The sequence below is a fragment of the Haliaeetus leucocephalus genome, unplaced genomic scaffold (genome assembly GCF_000737465.1).
Source record: "Haliaeetus leucocephalus isolate CR32 unplaced genomic scaffold, Haliaeetus_leucocephalus-4.0 Scaffold228, whole genome shotgun sequence".
Lineage (NCBI taxonomy): Eukaryota > Metazoa > Chordata > Aves > Accipitriformes > Accipitridae > Haliaeetus > Haliaeetus leucocephalus.
Window position 1 is genome coordinate 15908234 of NW_010972664.1, and position 17517 is coordinate 15925750.

At 36.5% G+C, this 17517-nt stretch overlaps 1 protein-coding gene across 1 annotated transcript in view; it reads left to right on the forward strand.

The window, feature by feature from the left end:
* The window catches only part of ABI3BP (ABI family, member 3 (NESH) binding protein), a 151244-nt gene that overhangs the window by 8079 nt on the left and 125648 nt on the right, over window positions 1-17517 (forward strand). Inside the window, exons 2-3 of the mRNA XM_010567665.1 lie at window positions 2572-2751; window positions 17026-17158. Of these exons, the coding sequence (XP_010565967.1) occupies window positions 2572-2751; window positions 17026-17158 (313 nt within the window). The remainder of the gene's footprint in view (window positions 1-2571; window positions 2752-17025; window positions 17159-17517) is intronic.

The following is a 17517-nucleotide window of genomic DNA, read 5'->3' on the forward strand; positions in this document are numbered from 1 at the left end:
CGAAAGGGTTATCAAGCACTGGAACAGGCTGCCCAGGGAAGTGGTTGAGTCACCATCCCTGGAGGTATTTAAAAGACTTGTAGACATGGTGCTTAGGGACATGGTTTAGTGGTGGACTTGGCAGTGTTAGGTTTATGGTTGGACTCAATGATCTTAAAGGTCTTTTCCAACCTAAATTGTTCTATGATTATATGAGTTTTTCCTAAACATTGTGGGGACCTTGCAGTATTTGTTGCCATTCAGGCCATCACTGAAAGGGTCCTGTACTTAAAAGTGAACTAGAAAAAAAGGACCTGCCCTGTCAAGACAGGGTAGGGAGGACAAGGATTTATTTTTTTACATTTTAAGATAATCTCCTTTTCTTTTCTTTTCTTCTGTTCTGCCTCATTCTCTGTTTTTAAAAATACTTTATTCCTGTTTATGTTCTGCTAGAACTGGCTTTGAGTTTAAAAGCTCTGTTGGTGGTTTTGATATGCTAGCTATAAAGAAAAGATCCGAAGGGTCCTACCTCAAAGCTGTTGCTGTCTTGGGATCCCATTTAGGCTTTCTGGTTTTAGAAACCTTACTAAGAGTTTTTAGGCTTAAATAAAATGAAGACCCCTTGTCACTATAATTGACACTTACGAGTAAAACTCAGTATCTATCTATCTAGATGGAATCACACCCAGTTGAATTCAGTCTTGAATTAGAATTAGGTCTTCAAATTAATGTAAAGTATAACTGAGAGATATAGAAAAACAAGTGTGTGTACAAAAAAAAACCCAACCAAAAAACCAAAAAAACCCCAACGTGAAATTATTGTAGATTTTAAATTAAAATAGACCTTCACTAAAATTTTTTAAGATCCAGTTTTGAGTCTGATTAAGAATTTTAATACAGAAATCAAATTATTATATTTGAATCAAGTACTGTAAGTCTTGCTTTCTTCTTAGACATGAATATTCAGTGGACACCAGGAGACCATACTTTCATTTATGCTCAGGTCTCTAAAGTTAGTTTAGAATTTTGCAGACTACATAATTTTAACAAATCTAGTTCACTGTCAATCAGAGGTAATAATCCTAAATGTTGTTGGCATGGAACACTTTTTACTAAGCATCTTTATGAAGCATATTAGAGGGATTTGAAGTCCATTGGGTTTTCTTCCTGGTTTCTGCTATTTGGAGCCTTGTCAATATTCAAAGTTGCACACCCACAGCAGTTTCATATACTGAAAATAAAAGAAGTTAGGATGTCTCCCAAATAAGGAAGAAACTGCCACCCCTTCTCCTGTGATGGTATTGTACTGCTGAAAATGTCAGAGTTGAGTGTTATAGAAGCCTTGCAGCCTTCTGGAACCTGGCAGAGTTCCCTTTGGAAAATTGTGACTGTCCTGGCTGAGTGCTTTTACTTCATCAGTCTTCAGATAAAGGAAGGGTCTCATCGGAGGCACATGTTTTCCATCAGTTTTACTCGTACGCTTCTTTCTATAAAGGGAAGAGGCATAAAGTGTTTGGCTTAGGTCTTTACATTCAGTGTGCAGACAATTGCAGGTGATCGACAGTACCACTAAATCATCTTCCCAAATTGGGGATTGTGGCCTCTCAGCAATTCTAGTCATTAGAATTTCTAAAAAAAAAAAAAAAAAAAGGGAGAGGAGGCTGGGGTGATACCAGAGAATCAATATATACTTGTATTTTTTTTAAGCATTGGCATTCAACAGTTCTGAAAATATGATAAGCCTAACAGTGACAAGGGAATATTAAAATTTTAAGTACCAAGGAAGGAAAAGCCAATCTTCCCTCATCCCACCAAGAGAAGATGGAACTCCTTCTTTTAGCCTAAAAACCTGATTATTCTGTTATGAAGTCATTCTGTGTTGTTATAAGTTAAATTTTTGTAGATGGATATACAAGATGTGTCTTGCTTTATGTGCTGCTCCCCTGGAAAGCATAAAAATGAATGTTTAAAAAAAGTTTCTTGGTAATTTTGAGTAGAGTATATATGTTAGTTAGGTGTTATGGTGTAATTCCAACTGGAAAATTACATTCCCAGCCCAACATTAAAAAAAAAAAAGAAAAAAAAAAGTAGTTGCAGCATTTTTATTTGGATCTAGTTACTATTTATCCTTTACCCTAATTTTGCAGTGTGATTAACTTAATGTTAAAACTTCGTATTTTTTACTCACAAGCAAAAAAAAAAAAAAAAATCAAACTTGCAAGTTTTTCACCTATGGGTCCTATAGATGGCTAATACTACTATAACTCTTGCATTTAAAGGAAAAAATGCTTGCATTTTTTCCAGTTACTTCATGCACTTTTCTACTACTGCAGTTGTAGAAGATGTTACAGCTAATGATAATACTAAACTAATGGAAGAACAGACGTGTTGGAAACCACAATTTTACATCACTGTTCATTTACTTTTTTAAATACACTTAGTATCCCAGAGACTCCACATTTAAGCAATTGTTCAGCTGCTTGCAGCTAGCAAATTAAACAGCTCTATATTGTTATATTGTCTTATTCCATTACTGAATATATTACTACAAGATAATACATTCTGGTCTTTTCTTTTTTTACTCTTTCCCAGTGAAAAGGCAGAGCCTGAAAGTTCAGATCAATGCAACAGATGACACCGTTTGCATGAGGTATCTTCGACCAAGTCAAAACACCAAACTAGAAGGTTTTGTCCTGGGTTATGGAAGCAACTTCTTTTCTAATCAGTACATTCCTTTACCTTCGGAAGGAAAAACCTACATAACAGAACTGGGTAAGGCATATTTGCTTTGCATGCTACTGTTGTCATGAATTGTGGCAAGAGAACAAGGAGTATATGAACCTCTGGGTTTCTTATGTTTTATTTTATTAGGTTGTTGCTCAGGGTTTCTTTGTGTTTATTTAAGGTTGCCTTTGAAGAATTTCAGATGAATGTGGAATTAGGAGATCCTCCAAGGAGAACAAATAGTTCTTGTTGTTTGGAAGAGTTTGCTACTGGTATTTGTTTTGAGGATTTTCATTGTACTAAGATTGTACTATTTGACCACATCACAGATCAAATGGGATGATTTGCCTGAAGTTGCAGTTATAAAGTAGAATACAAGGGAGATGGGCATGTTTTTAACAAATAGTACAAGAAGCAGTGAAACAGTTTTGAGAACTGTGTGGTTGATTCCATTTGGTAGAAACATTTATATCAAAATGATGCCTTTTCTGGCAGGGGCCTGTTCCAGTTCTACATGTTATAGAATAACCTATAACTTCTTTGTCAGAAGTTACGGATGGAATTCCGTGAGCTGTTTCATGGAAAAGATTAAACCACATCGAGAATGTTAGAATCTGTTGCCTGGGATAGGGAGGAAGAAGGGAATTTGGTTTTTCATTTCACTTAGGGTTTTGTCAGTATGGGCAGGATAGCAAAATAGTAGAACTGGATTAGTTAGAATTGTCTGATAAATGATTAAAACATTGACTTATCAGGATTTGACCTTTTAAGAAATCTGTTCAATCTCTGAGCATTTTCCTGTTGCTTTCTTTAATCTTTTCTAGCCTGAAATGAATGGGGGTTACCCTCATCATTGTAATGCCAGTGATCTTGGTGTAAAACAAGGGGAAAGAAAGGCCGCATAAGGATAGAAGTAACAATTGCCATCTTTTTGATGTGGTCAATTAAGGCAATTCTGGGGGTTTGCTCCAGGCTGAAAACTGCAGAATAAAAGAGAAAAAATAAGATGTTAGATACAGAATAATTAAGATATTGGAGACTTTAATTAGATTGCTGTGGCAAAGGTTGACTTCTTCCTTTTCGTGAGTTGGTATGCCTGGGATCTCTCCGTAATTCTATCACCAATCCAGTGTTTGAGTTCATAACCATCACTTAAGCTGTGTCTGATTTATGTGATTTATCCCATGTGTAACTTTTGAATCAACTCAGTAAGAATGGTGTACAGGATTTTTTGTAGAATACTGTGAATTGGGCATAAGTAATACCTGTGTAGCTGTATTGCAGGAGTAGTGAGGATTAATATTTTTCAGGTACTCTGAGATCCTTGGAAAGAGGAAAAAGCACTGAATGTGATGTTATGTGTAGATCATCCTTCCTTTTTAAGAGCAGCTTTAATACCTAATGCTTTGTGAAACTGTATGAAACAGAAAGCTGAACATCATTTGGAATATATGGGATTTGGGTATTTTGTAACTTTAATGTTAATAGCTAATGGCTGGAAACTGTGGACACCTGCCTTTAGTTCTGCAGTGCATCAGAGTGCTAGCCACATGCATATTCATTAAAGCTTACCATTAAGCAATCAAAATCTTGTAGCAATGAACACAGAAGGTGAGAAACCCCATGATACATATAGCCTGTAATGAACACATTTTCTCTAGTGTATCTGGCGAGGGAAAAGCACAAGTGTTGGGGAATACTCTCCTTTTCCTTTATAATTATTTTAAAGGAGAAAAACTTCAAAGTCTTAACTCACTCATGCCAATAAAAGTTGTCAATCAATTTCCTAGTGACAATGAATCTATGAATGTGATTTCTGAGTGTCCAGTTAACTAAAAATGCAATGTGCAACATAATATAAAGGCTAGCATTTCCAACTTTAAGAAAACGTCATCTTTGAAAGGACAGGAATAAAAGCTAACAGTAATATGTACTTCAAGTTGCAAGCATTTATTTAAGGCAATTAACAGTACATTTATTGGAGCTATTGCTTTTAGTTAAGATATTTAGGGTTAGATTATATACTTTGTGGACTTGTTTATTGGAGTTTGGAAGCAGAGAGTACATCATCTTGCCCATTTCGTTAGTATTAAACATCACATCAAACTGCAGCTTTGACTGCGCTTTCCAAGTGCGTGCAGAACACGGCTAAAGGAAGAAACATCAATTGTGCTTTTGGCTCTATTTTAGAGTGACTTGTGTGGCAGAGGTGAAGAGAAGACGGTGGTGATTGCTAGCACCCCCCCCAGACCGGCTGCTGGCACGAACTGGAGGAATTGCAGGATGTTTCTTAGTTTTAGGAGCAATGGGTAGGTTTTATTCTGGCAGCCGGAAAACTCAGCTCAGCACACACTTTACGTGGATGTTAGAAAAAATAAGGTATTGTAGAGGGACAGTAAAAATACTCTCAAGATACTTTCCAAAGATACAAAGCCCCTAGACCCTATTGCTGAAAAATCTTAACATTATCTTTGTACTCCTAGTACATCTCCTATGTAAGGAAGTTGGCCTAGTATGCTATCTTCATATTAAAAAAAAAAAATAAATTAAAATTTCACACTAAAATTTGTCAATTTTGTATTCTAGATATTCTAGCGATTCAGGTGCCACTGTACACTTTGCAAAAGGTCTTCAGTGTGTTCCACGCATTATTTCACAATCAGAACAACTAGTTTTATACAGAAACACTCACATTCACTCTGAGAACTCCTTCTTGGTCCTCTCATGCTTTGGCTTATCTGACTTTTACAGAAAGCAGATGAACTTTCAGGCTGTCCTGAAGAGTGGTTGGTTGTGGCTTTTACTGAACAGGATGTGGAAGAAAAGACATTGAGGCCTGTTTAGACCAAGACTAATACAATTTAATGCTTCCTCCTCTCCTGTCAGTTTTAGTGGTTCATGGAAAGAGAATACCTTTCCCAATCAATTTAGGGATACTTTGATCACAACCTTGAATTGTTTTGGTATCTGAACTGTAACAATTAGAAATGGAGATTTAAAGGCACATGTTAGTTACTAAAAGGTATGTTTTCTCAATGGATTAAGGAACATTGCTTTAGAATATAATCTCTTGAGAGAGTGAGTAGATCCAGGAGAATGGAATCTCTGTATCTAGACAAAAGTGGATCTTGTCCTAGTAGTATTAAAATTGTCTATTCCATGAAGCTTTGTAAGTGAAAATCGTACAGATATGCAATCAACTGTAGATCCTACTCAAAGAAAAAAAATTATTTCATTAATTTAGTAGTTAGGCCAATGTAAGAAAGCATACAGACTTTGCATATAAATCAGTCATGATTCCCTCCCTAAAATGCATCAATCCTTTAAAATGTCCTTTGTCTTTTCTAACAAACAGTATAGGGCTACACAGCAGAATGAAGTGCTTGCAGACATTTCCTTGATTTAGCTCTGCATGCCTGGTTTTGTTAATGGAGCAGCATAATCTGTATTCTGTTTGGGATAGTTGTCTCCGATTGGAACTGGAGTACAGGGAACGAAGCAAGAACTTATATATATTGCTGTCTATATTGTGTCATCTATTAAAAAAATACCGAAGGCCAATGACTTCCATAGTTCCAACCCTGTCACTGTTGATTAAGATGAAATTTATTGTCAGGTTTTCTGCTGGGTCACACACGTCTTATGACCCTGTTCACAATAAACTTGAAGTCAGCAGATTTATTATTTTATGAAATTACATGTGTGTACGTGCATATATTTTAAAAGAAATTAATAAGGATGTGATCTTTTCTAGGATTTCCAGGAGACATATATGGCTTCGTACAACAAATGTACAAATGCATTCCCTACGTTTCATCCATTAAAATATTCAGCACCTCACTGCAGTAATTCTTATCTTAAAATATTTATTTTTCCTTTCTTTTGCAACTAAAATAATAACCAAGCCAGCAATTGCGCAACGTTATCCATGTATTGAGAACTGCCTGCAGAGGGCAAGTACAAAGAGAAGAGGGTTCTATTGGATTTCCTGAACTTGTAGTGAGCTTGTGCCAGCAGCAAACTCTTGGGCAGCGTCATGCATTGCTATATAGATGAATTTGTATCACAGTGAAGGGTAAGTGACAATGATGAGGCAGCATCAAAGTTTGGTTCAAAGAAGTATGCCTCTTTATCAGAATACAAGACGTGTTTTGTGCGGAGTGTACTTCATGAGCTTACATGACAGCAACGTTACTATTGGTTATGGAAGCTCTTCAGACTGTGTCAAAAGATATCAAAATGTAAATTCAGCTAGACTAATAAATAAGTTGAACAGACCCATTCAAAAGTTATGAGCTTGATTTAAACTTTTATGTAAATCTGTTCAGTGTGCATGACTCATAAAGAAAGAGTATTTCCTTGAGAAATTTGTGCTAGTTTTTTCCAGTTTGGTTAGGAAGATTGCAAGTCAGCCTCCTTGAGTTTGTTGATACTGTTGGAGGAACCCAAAAAATTGAGTGGAGACAGGAAAAGTTTGTAAGAATTAACAGCAATTTGCTAACAGAGTGAGGAAAATTAATTTCCTTTTCAGTTTCTGAAATCAGCTTAGATTTGGGCCATCCTTTGGCCTTTCCTTTACCTGAGGCAGATTGTACAGTGTAAGAGGAGAATGTATTGGCAGTCCTGCTTTATAACAACCATAATAAGTGATGGGTGAATTTTGCATATATACATAGGGAAGAATTCTAGTATCACCTTGAACACATTTTTAAAATTATAATTCAGGGATGTGTGCTAGAGTAGTCCTTAGCTAAAAGATCTTGCTGTGCAGTTTCTTATATATAATCAATTCCAAAAAACCAGATTCTTCATTGCTAATGTTAGCTGAGCCTAGTGGACTGGATGACCTGGAGGAGGTCAGCAGCTGCACCTTCATTTAGACAAGTGTTCTGACCAGCAGCAGGTTCATTCACACCAGCCTCTTTGTCCCCCTTCTCTTATCTTTTCCCATTCTTGTTACACCACGATACTTTTGATCCTTCCCTTTCTCCACCTTTGGCCTTTGCCCTTAACAGCATCCAGTAGTACATCTTTAGCAATCTCTAAATTCAGATTAGGGAATTGCAGGCTGAAGCTAGAAAACACTTTGATTTCTGAATCTGCTGGTCTGTGAATTCTAATGATGCATTGTAACACTTTATTTTAAAATTTATTCTAAGTTCGTCAGTTCATTCTTACATTGTTTTGCTTTCAACTGCATTTCTGTGTTGGCTGAACCCTGAACTGAATTAAAACGGTATGCTTGAACACAGGTAGAATTTGCTAGCTTTTTGTGGTGTATGTTAGTTGCCTGCTGCCACTGATTTGGTAGCCTAGCTCATGGCTTATGGAAGTAAGTGTTCTCATATATTAATTTGATGTGTCAGTGGCATGTGTTTTTGTTATATTCTCGTCTCCTGCAGCTGTTAAGGTGGATAATAGAAGGGGTTTTTTTCAATAATTTTATATCATTAATATTACAGAATCTTAGCCAAAACAGTTGTTGATTTTCTTTTATAATGACACCAAAGTGCTGGTTTATTTCTGTGCAACTTTGCAGTCTTTGAAATGTTTCTTCTGTGGTAAGTTGTAGGCATACCTGTGTGTACATATAGTGTGTGTGTCTTTTAGGCTGTCTGGGTGAAAAAATACTGAGTAATTGAAGGAGTTCAGAAAACTATTTCATCTAATTGGTGACAGTTCATTGAGCTATAGTAGACTTGATGTTTAAAAGCTAAAACAAGATGACTGAATGCTTCTGTCTAATATTTTTGAGAAGTGGGAGGAAAGGGTATAAGAATATGTACTGAATGCATATGCATGTGTCTACTATATGTATCGAATGCTGTAGATACAAATACTATTGCTTTACAAATGCTAGTGCCTCAGGTGTGTGACTAGTCTTCCCTCCTGCTTCAAAAATCATTTGGTTAGGTGTATGTGCCTGCAGGAGTGTTGTGTTTTGGTCCAAAGTGGCATTGCTTTATTCAGCTGTGGATATTTAAACTTGAAAGAGCAATTCCAGTGTCATATTGGTGCCTCTCAACTGAATTGTCAAAACAACCCATGTTTGGGGAATTGTAACACTAAGATTTAGGCATGGGTTTGTTGACTAGCACTTTTGTGGTACATCTGGGCATTTTCCTGTCGTACTTTTTGGCTAAAGAATTGAAGATGATCACTTTGGACTTTATTTCTGATCTGCAACGTCAAGAGGTTTATAAAGAAATAGCTGTGTGCCAGCTGAAAGGAGTTCTTAGCCATGACATTTGTCATTCCAGGCTTAATAAAGGGGGCTAGGCATTAACAGCATCAAAAAAGTGGATTTATTATGTTAGTCTTACAGCAGCAGCCCTTCAAGAATGTGTTAAGCAGCAAGGGAACTGCTAAGATTTTCATAGGAAATTTGCAAATGAGTTAAGTTTTAACTTGTTAAAGTTTGCATTGTTCTGTAGGGATCCTTCATGTATGAGGTTCTAGATCCTTACAAGATGAGAGACAGACAGATCTGTATCTTGCATCTGTTATCATATGTATCTCTGTTATATACTGATGTATGTTGAAATGATTTTTGGGGGCAGATGCTGGATTTGTGGATCTGTGTCCAGATATTTGAACATTAACTTTAATTGTGTACCTATCATTTTCTTACTAAACACAGTTCATGCAAACCAAAAAACAGTCAGCTGTAAACAGGATTGTCTATACTCTGTGATTTAATTTGCTTTTACTTGACGTCATTTTATTTTAGAAATGCACTTTTCTTTTTAAATATATTTCAATGTAAATAGTTGATATATTGTGTGAATCATAATGACACACAGTGAGAACCCCATATTTTTATGGGTCTGATGGTCACCTTTCTGGTGCCTACCTCTTATTTCAGCAGTCAATTTAATTTATCCCTTAAGCATTAAGATGAAGTAGCACAAGCTAAATTATGGTTTTATTTAGGTTTCAGTATTTAACATTTTCTTTTTCTCCTATGTTACTCATCTTTCCCCAAGATTCCTGCTTCTTATAGACATGGATCTGTAGAGCGGATTATGCACATACAGACATCATAAAAGAACACAGATAATCATAAATAGTTCTTGCAACTTGATAAGAGTTTAATACATCAGTGAGGCAATGTTTTAAGCCCCTGAAAATGAATTGAGTTGTAGTAACATCAGATGATTTTCGCGTTGTGAGGATGACTGACACATATATTTCTCAGCAAGAGGACTGAATCAGTGTGAAAACTCAGTGGTCTTCTGAACTTAATAAGAGAAATGTTAAATTGTAGTGGAAGACTAAGAAAGAACTCTCACTTCTAAACCTGAATCGGGGCTCATTATATGAGATTAAGCAAGCCGTCTGCCTTTCTTGGTTTCAGTTTCCTTGGATATAGAATGTATGTCTGTCTAGAATAGAAGCATTTCAAGGCCTGTGTTCTTCAGTCCATGCATAATGCTTTGATACTGTGCATCAAACAGGTCAATTTAAATTAAACTACAGTTGCTGAACTCTTAACACCTGTATAGTAGCATGGGTGATTCTGCTCAGGAATGGCAAATTATGTTTGTAAATTAAGATATATTTTTAGTTAAGTTCAGAACAGAATTTTAGTGTTATATCCCAGGTAATGAGTGGACTCCTGATAATTTCAAATTCTGATTTTAGTTATAATATTCATAATATTGTCTTAAATTCAGTGGTTCTAAACCAGACAAGTGGTACTTTTTAAACCTGTCTGTTCTATAGCAAAGCTCTCCCAACATCTAGTCTTAGCTTGTTTTCCTAAATACTTCCTTTTATAGATTGTATTAAATCAGAAGAGCCTTGAGTTCTCTGGGAAATGGGGATGTGTTGTATTCTTTATTAAGGCAACATTTGCTAAATCCACAAAAAAGCTTAATGAACAGCACCCAACACAAAATATTCCTGCTGAGCCCTTTGTTACAGAAAAAAAAAACCTGTTAGAACTAATGATTCCTGATAAATACCAGGTTTTGTAGCTTTGAGGTGTGCAGGGAGACATTTACAGTCTTTGTTTGTTACCGCATTTTGTTTAACAGATAATATATTTCTACACTGGTACACATGTCATTTCAGACTTCAGCCAGAATGAATTTTTCCAATGATGGAGCAGGGCAAAACTAGCTGTTTCAAACCATTTTGGTAACTTTCTTTCACAATCTTTGGACATTTTGTTGATGAAAACATAAATTTTTGCAGTTTTGAAGACTGTAATTCATGAGCTTTCAAGGTGATGCTTGAAACTAATTTTGTTGAGGTTCAGGTTGCTCAATACTTTGAGAGTTACAATAGCCTCACAAGTGGGCATGAATGCACAATAGAAAACTGGGATTAAATTACAGGGAAAAGCAAATTATTTTAATGTGTCACTTATTTCTGGTTTTAGGTCTCAATACAAAAAATGTCCAGATGGTATCACAGATCCCAGAAGAACTGTGTGCCTCCCTAAATATTAAACAGATTTTTTGTAAATGAAGAGGTATTTGCATTTTGGGGTTGCTCTTTCTTTTTAACTAATTCTTTTTCCACACTGCTTTGAGCAGCTACTTTCAGTGCTCATCTTAGTTATGTTTATATAGGGTGCAGTTGAAACCCATTTCAAAACAACTGAAGTGCATTCATAGTATAGGTTTCCAGTGACTTAGATGCGTAGAATCAGTGAAGTTAAGTTAGAGTGGTTTCCCCACACTGGCACAGCATTTTTAGTGCAGCAAGCTTTTGATTTATTCAGTACTGGTTTTCCTTCCTCTCTCCTTACAGAAATCTGGATGTAAGAGAAAATTGAATGATTTCTCAGTGGTTCTGTTTAATTGGTAGTCTTCAAGGTATCTGTTACACTGAGATATGCAGGAAATTCAATCTCTCACTCATAGATACAGATTTAGATAAATGTATCTAAACTGGAATAGGAATTTTACGTAGAGTGATCCTTTTTAAAATAAAAAATGTAGCTAAATAGTTTTGATCGCTATATGGTGAGTCAAATTCTGCACATGGATATCCCCTTAGAAGCTCCTATGACTTCTTTTCTAGTGTTGCAGTTCGGTGAGACTAGAGCGTGGTTTTAAATAAAGAAGGGCAGAAATCTCTGACATCTGATGTCAAAAATAAGGGAAGATCTTCTTTCCAAAGATGAATTCCCCAAACTAAAATCACCATTTCAACATTGTTTTAATCTATTTATTATTTTAAGCTGCAGGGTGAAGTTATCAGCCTTTCACTGCCAGAAACATGAATATATCTGAACTTTTGGCCTCTTACCATGTGTGTTTGTGTCATCCAGACTGTATGAGATGTCTCTGAAACGTGTTAGAGTTTGTGTAAAACTTGGTTTGCTTAATTTCATTATGTCCTATGAAGGCTAGTATTTCCAGTAGTTTTCCAAGCTGGTTCACAACTGACACCCAGGTAGCGATGACTCTGCATCCTTTAGAATAGCTGCAGTTCTTGTGTACTTTAAAAGAAACTTAGGCCATTCAGGTAAGACTGAATTGAAAGGCAAAAATTCTTGTCTTTGGATGGGCTTTTCGGGTTTTTTGCTATGTAATATGATCTGTTAGCTTTTTGAAATGAAACAGTTGAACCTTTTATGGGAAGTGGTGCAAGAAAGTTTGAAGTAGATTTAAGGTGGAGAGAGATTCTTTCCTGTAAAGAATTAAAAAATATTTTGAAAAGGTTCATTTTTCCTGGAGAAAATGCATAGGGGTTTAAAATCAATAGAAATATAAATGTCAGAAAGTCTGGAAAATACAATTTGGCTCTGAGATGAATTTATTGAATAAGAAAATCACTTAAACTGTTGCTTTCCTGTTGCATGCAATGTTATTTCTAGTGTAACAGTACCAAGAGATTCCAGTAAAAGTCACAGCCCTTTGTGGGTTTTACACAAATATTAGTTCCTTTCTCTTAAATGTTAGTAATAACTTTACTTTCATAAAGAGTATTCAGTACTGTCAAAGCACGTAATAGTTAAATCTCATAATAAGTCTCCGGAAAAAGTATGTAAACCTAACTATAAAACAAGCCAGTAACCAATGTGGAGACTGTCTTAAGCATGTCTGACATTGTGTTGTTTCCTGCAACCAGATGATCATGCAAATCTTGAGTGATTTAGTATTAGTCTGTTGTGGTATGTGCTCCTAAATGATTGATGCGTTTTGTTTATTCTTTTTACAATAGGACAGCTCTTTACTGAGAAACTGCTTACAACAGAAAAACTAAGGTGTATAGCCTGAAACAGAATACAGAAAATATTGTAGGAAAAGTTCCACCAGCTCCTGTCAGGAGTAGATATCTCTGGTTGTACTCTGCAGGCTTTGCCCTCTTATTACTTTACCTGTTTTACTTTTCTGTTTTGCCATCACCTCTTCTTCTTCGTCTGGGTTTTCATTACCCTTCACTTTTCAAGTAGTGTTTGCGTTGAAATGTTACATGAATGTCCTGCCATGTTCACCTATTTGTTGTGTCACAGTCAAAAAGAATTGCCAAATCTTTTGTGCATGGGTGTATTATTTTTCCTAATGGCTAGAATATTTCTGAATGATTGGTGAATAAACCTTAAAGCAAACATGCCTAAAGATCACAAAGATTGCATAACATGTCAAGCATTCACTGAATATCAGACTTTTCTTATTAATTATTAGGCTAATCCCTTTCTCAGATAAATAGCACATCTGTACTAATTGCTGCTTTCTTCATTTACAGATGCAGAGCCGCGGTATTTGGTTTCAGTAAGACCAGCACGCATTTCAAATAACAAGAAATCTTGTTCAGGTATTTTACTATTACTGCATCTCTTTCTTCAAGTAGTTAAAGGAATACAGAATCTTTATTGGGGTTTTCCTGACAAGATATTTTAACTGTAGGTGTCTGACTGGGATGCACAAATTCCATATGTGGGAAGGTAAAATGTAGGACAGTATTTCCTAGTCAGTAATTAGTCACACATGTGGTGTTCAAAACATGAAGAAGTACCTAAAGTTTGTTATTGGAAAAATTTCTTGCAAATGAGAATTTAAATTTAGAATACTAATTTCTGATGTTTAAAGAGGTCACAAGCGCATGCAAAAAAGGTGAAAGTTTTTAAATAAAATGATCTGGTGTATTGAAGTTGACTCTTCCAAAACTACCAGTAAGGATTCCTTCATCTGTGGCCTGGAACAGGTTGCCCAGAGAGGTGGTAGATGCCCCATTCCTGGAAGTGTTCAAGGTCAGGTTGGATGGGGCTCTGAGCAATGTGATCTAGTTGAAGATGTCCCTGCTCATTGCAGGGGAGGGGGGTGGACTAGATGACCTTTAAAGGTCCCTTCCAATCCAAACTATTCTATGGTTCTGTGATCTTTATATGATTTTTTTCCTAATTCCTGGTAACTGCTTGGGATTAATTTCTTCTTGCTCTTGGCCAGATGTAAAACAGTATGTCTGGAAAGATTTTGAAAAGTGATTGTTATGGTTTAAACCCAGCTGGCAACTAAGCACCACACAGCTGCTTGCTTACTCCGCCCCGGTGGGATGGGGAAGGGAATAAGAAGGGTAAAAGAATACTCACGGTTGAGATAAAGACAGTTTAATAGGTAAAGCAAAAGCTGCATGTGCAAGCAAAGCAAAATAAGGAATTCATTCACTACTTCCCATCGGCAGGCAGGTGTTCAGCCATCTCCAGGAAAGCAGGGCTCCATTGCATGTAACAGTTACTTGGGAAGACAAATGTCGTAACTCTGAACGTCCCCCCGCTTCTGTCTTCCCCCAGCTTTATATGCTGAGCATGATGTCATATGGTCTGGAATATCCCTTTGGTCAGTTGGGGTCAGCTGTCCCAGCTGTGTCCCCTCCCAATCTGTGCACCCCCAGCCTACTCGCTGGTGAGGTGGGGTGAGAAGCAGAAGAGGCCTTGACTCTGTGTAAGCACTGCTCAGCAATAATGAAAACATCCCTGTGTTATCAACACTGTTTTCAGCACAAACCCAAAACATAGCCTTATACTAGCTACTGTGAAGAAAATCAACTCTATTCCAGCCAAAACCAGCATGGTGATTTACCTTTCAGATGCAATGTATATATATAAAAAAACACAAAAGAAAAAAATGCCCAATACACTACTTGGACATTACTAATTTTTGTGCCTACAGAAACTGATTTATGGAACAAGATTCAGATAATTGACTTTTCAGTCCAGCATACAAAGGTGTAAGAACAGCTGGTGGTTTAATGCTAGCTAGGTATATGGCAAGCCTTTTTAGTAGTAAGAATAGTTAAACTGGACAAATTACCAAGAGTTGTGGTAGAGTCTGAGTTGCTGGTATTTTAAATTTACAAGTGAAGGCTGGTTACATTTCTAGAAGAGGCATTGTAGTTCAAACTGCGATTAATACAGAGGAGTTGTATGGTTTGTGTTCATATAGATCAATGTAGATGATCACCAAGGTAATTCCTGGTTTTATGGTTTATAAATCATTGCAGTCTCTAATGGGCATCTAATGGCGTAATAAGAGTCATAATCAAAATCATATGTAGATCCTCTGAGCATGATTTCAAGTTATATGAGAGCTTGTTTTTTCTTTTCCTTAAAACTCACATATTTTCCATGTTTCCTCAAAAGGTGATCTAGAAAGAGATTTTGCTGTAGTTAGTGGATTCGCCAGATAGTTTGGTGAATGACCAAGCTGTTTAAGTTTTTCTTTAAAAATGGAGAAAGAGTATAAGAACTGGTCCAGAAAATATGAAAATTATTCAGACACTTGCCCTTGTGGAAGTATCTTGTGTTCTACAGCATTTCAAAGCATGTCATACTTCCTCTTAAGGGTAGAGAGTGGTGGTGTTTGTTTGTGGGGGTTTTGTGGCAGCATATTAATCATCAATATAAAGTAACACCTGGCATGGTTAACTTTTCTAAATGTTCACGCATGCATTGGTTGAAAGTACAAATCAGGCTTTCACTGGGTCATGTTAAGTGAAGAGATACTAGGGTTCAAAAGGCATGAAAAGAAGGTTAGTCAGATCTGTTACACAACAGTGAAAAATATAACCCTTAGATCAGTGGCTTATAAGCTTTTAGGGAATTTGTGGTCACCTGTACATTTTGAGGAGGTACAGATCCTTTAGATTTTTGAAGTATGTAATATAATATAAAGGATGTATGAATTTCCTTTCGTTAATCATCTTTCAAACACCAAAGCTTCTCCTTGGGCTTGTAGCAGTCCACAAACTACAGGTTCAAAATAATTGCTCTAAATAATTTCTTCATTTCCAACTATTAGCTTTTAAACTTTATTTAAAGAAAGCTCTTTTACCACATGAGACTTGTGCTACGTCATTCAGAGCAAAGCTAAAGTTAAGTACCATGCAAAAGCTGAACATTTTCAATGTAGTAGGTGGTTAAAAGAGAAAAATGCCCCCAGATACAGACACCAACTTAGATTTGCCTACGGTTAAAAGCAAAAAATTTTTGTAGGTTTTATTTTACTCTTGATGAAGAATGCTCTAGTAAGTATGAATTATCTATGGGCATAGTTGCAGTGTTACTGAGAATCCTGCCAAGAAGTTACTATTTCTGTCACACACAAAGAGAGACTTCCTAATGTCCTGAAGTCTGTGTAACACCTTCTGTGATGCAGTCCAAGACAGACATGTTTGAAGTTAATTTGTATATAGCTTATTCTTATACTAAGCATACCAAATCCACCCATTTTCATTTTCAAAAACTAGGTTTAACTGGAACATAGGCTGAAAAAAGAGAAATAGTGAAAACTTGTAACAAAGTTTAGTAAAAAAATCTCCCTCCTTCTCACCAAATAATAGCAAGAATTCCTTTAGGTTTACCCTGGATCTGCAAGTCTGGACGTGAAGTCTTACAGTTTCTTCCTAGGTTGAAATAATGCTGTGCAAGTCCAGAGGGGACCTAAAAAATAGTCTTTTTGACGCTTGTGTGTCTGACACCTGCTTTGTAAAGCAGTCTCCTAATCTGTGCTCCTCCTGCCTGCTAGCTGCATCCTCCCTTCCTTTATGCCAACTTTGTTCTGCATTTCTTTGCTATATTCATGCTCAGTTGGCTTCAGAGTCAGAGCAGTCTCCCTTCCGTGCAGATGTTTCACTTGCCTCAATGAGAAGCCAACGAACAGATCACAGACACTGTCTCTGCCCCCTTTTTAAAATCATACTTCAGAAATAGTGACCGTGAAAGAGAGAACTGTTGTACCTTTCCCTTCAAGTTTAGAAGAGAAGTAGGTCTTTATTTACTTCATTATCCAACTGCAAAAACTTTCCCTTACATAATGCAGGAGAGAGAAACTAACTTGTAATTGGAATTATATGTTTCTTATGCAGGTCGGACCAAGACTCAAAAGCCTCTGCAGCTGGTAGTTGGCACCCTCACCCCAACGTCTGTGTTCCTCTCTTGGGGCATCCTAGTCAACCCTCAGCATGACTGGACAGCAACAAGTAACTGTGCTAGTGACAGGTAATGTAACAGAAAACTGTTTCTTGTGATACCATGATTTAATTCAGGGTAGTTGTCTGGTGTGGCTGAAATAAGTTTGACAGCAGAAATTAAGAAGTTGGAAGCAATAGTTCTGAATGTGAAGTAAGTTTTCTCGTTTACTTAAATAAGTGCTTCGCAAGTCTTTACTGGTCTTGAGTGCAAATTTAGTCAGACATCTACATGCTGAAGTACAAATCTTGCTATTTCACACTAGATCCTTTGTTCTTCTTGCACTAATGGCCTTGGCTCTACCTTCATTTGTATCTGGACTAATTGAAAGAAACCTTGTTAAATTATAAAAAATATGTTGGTTTAAAGTTGGCCAAATAGAAGTAAAA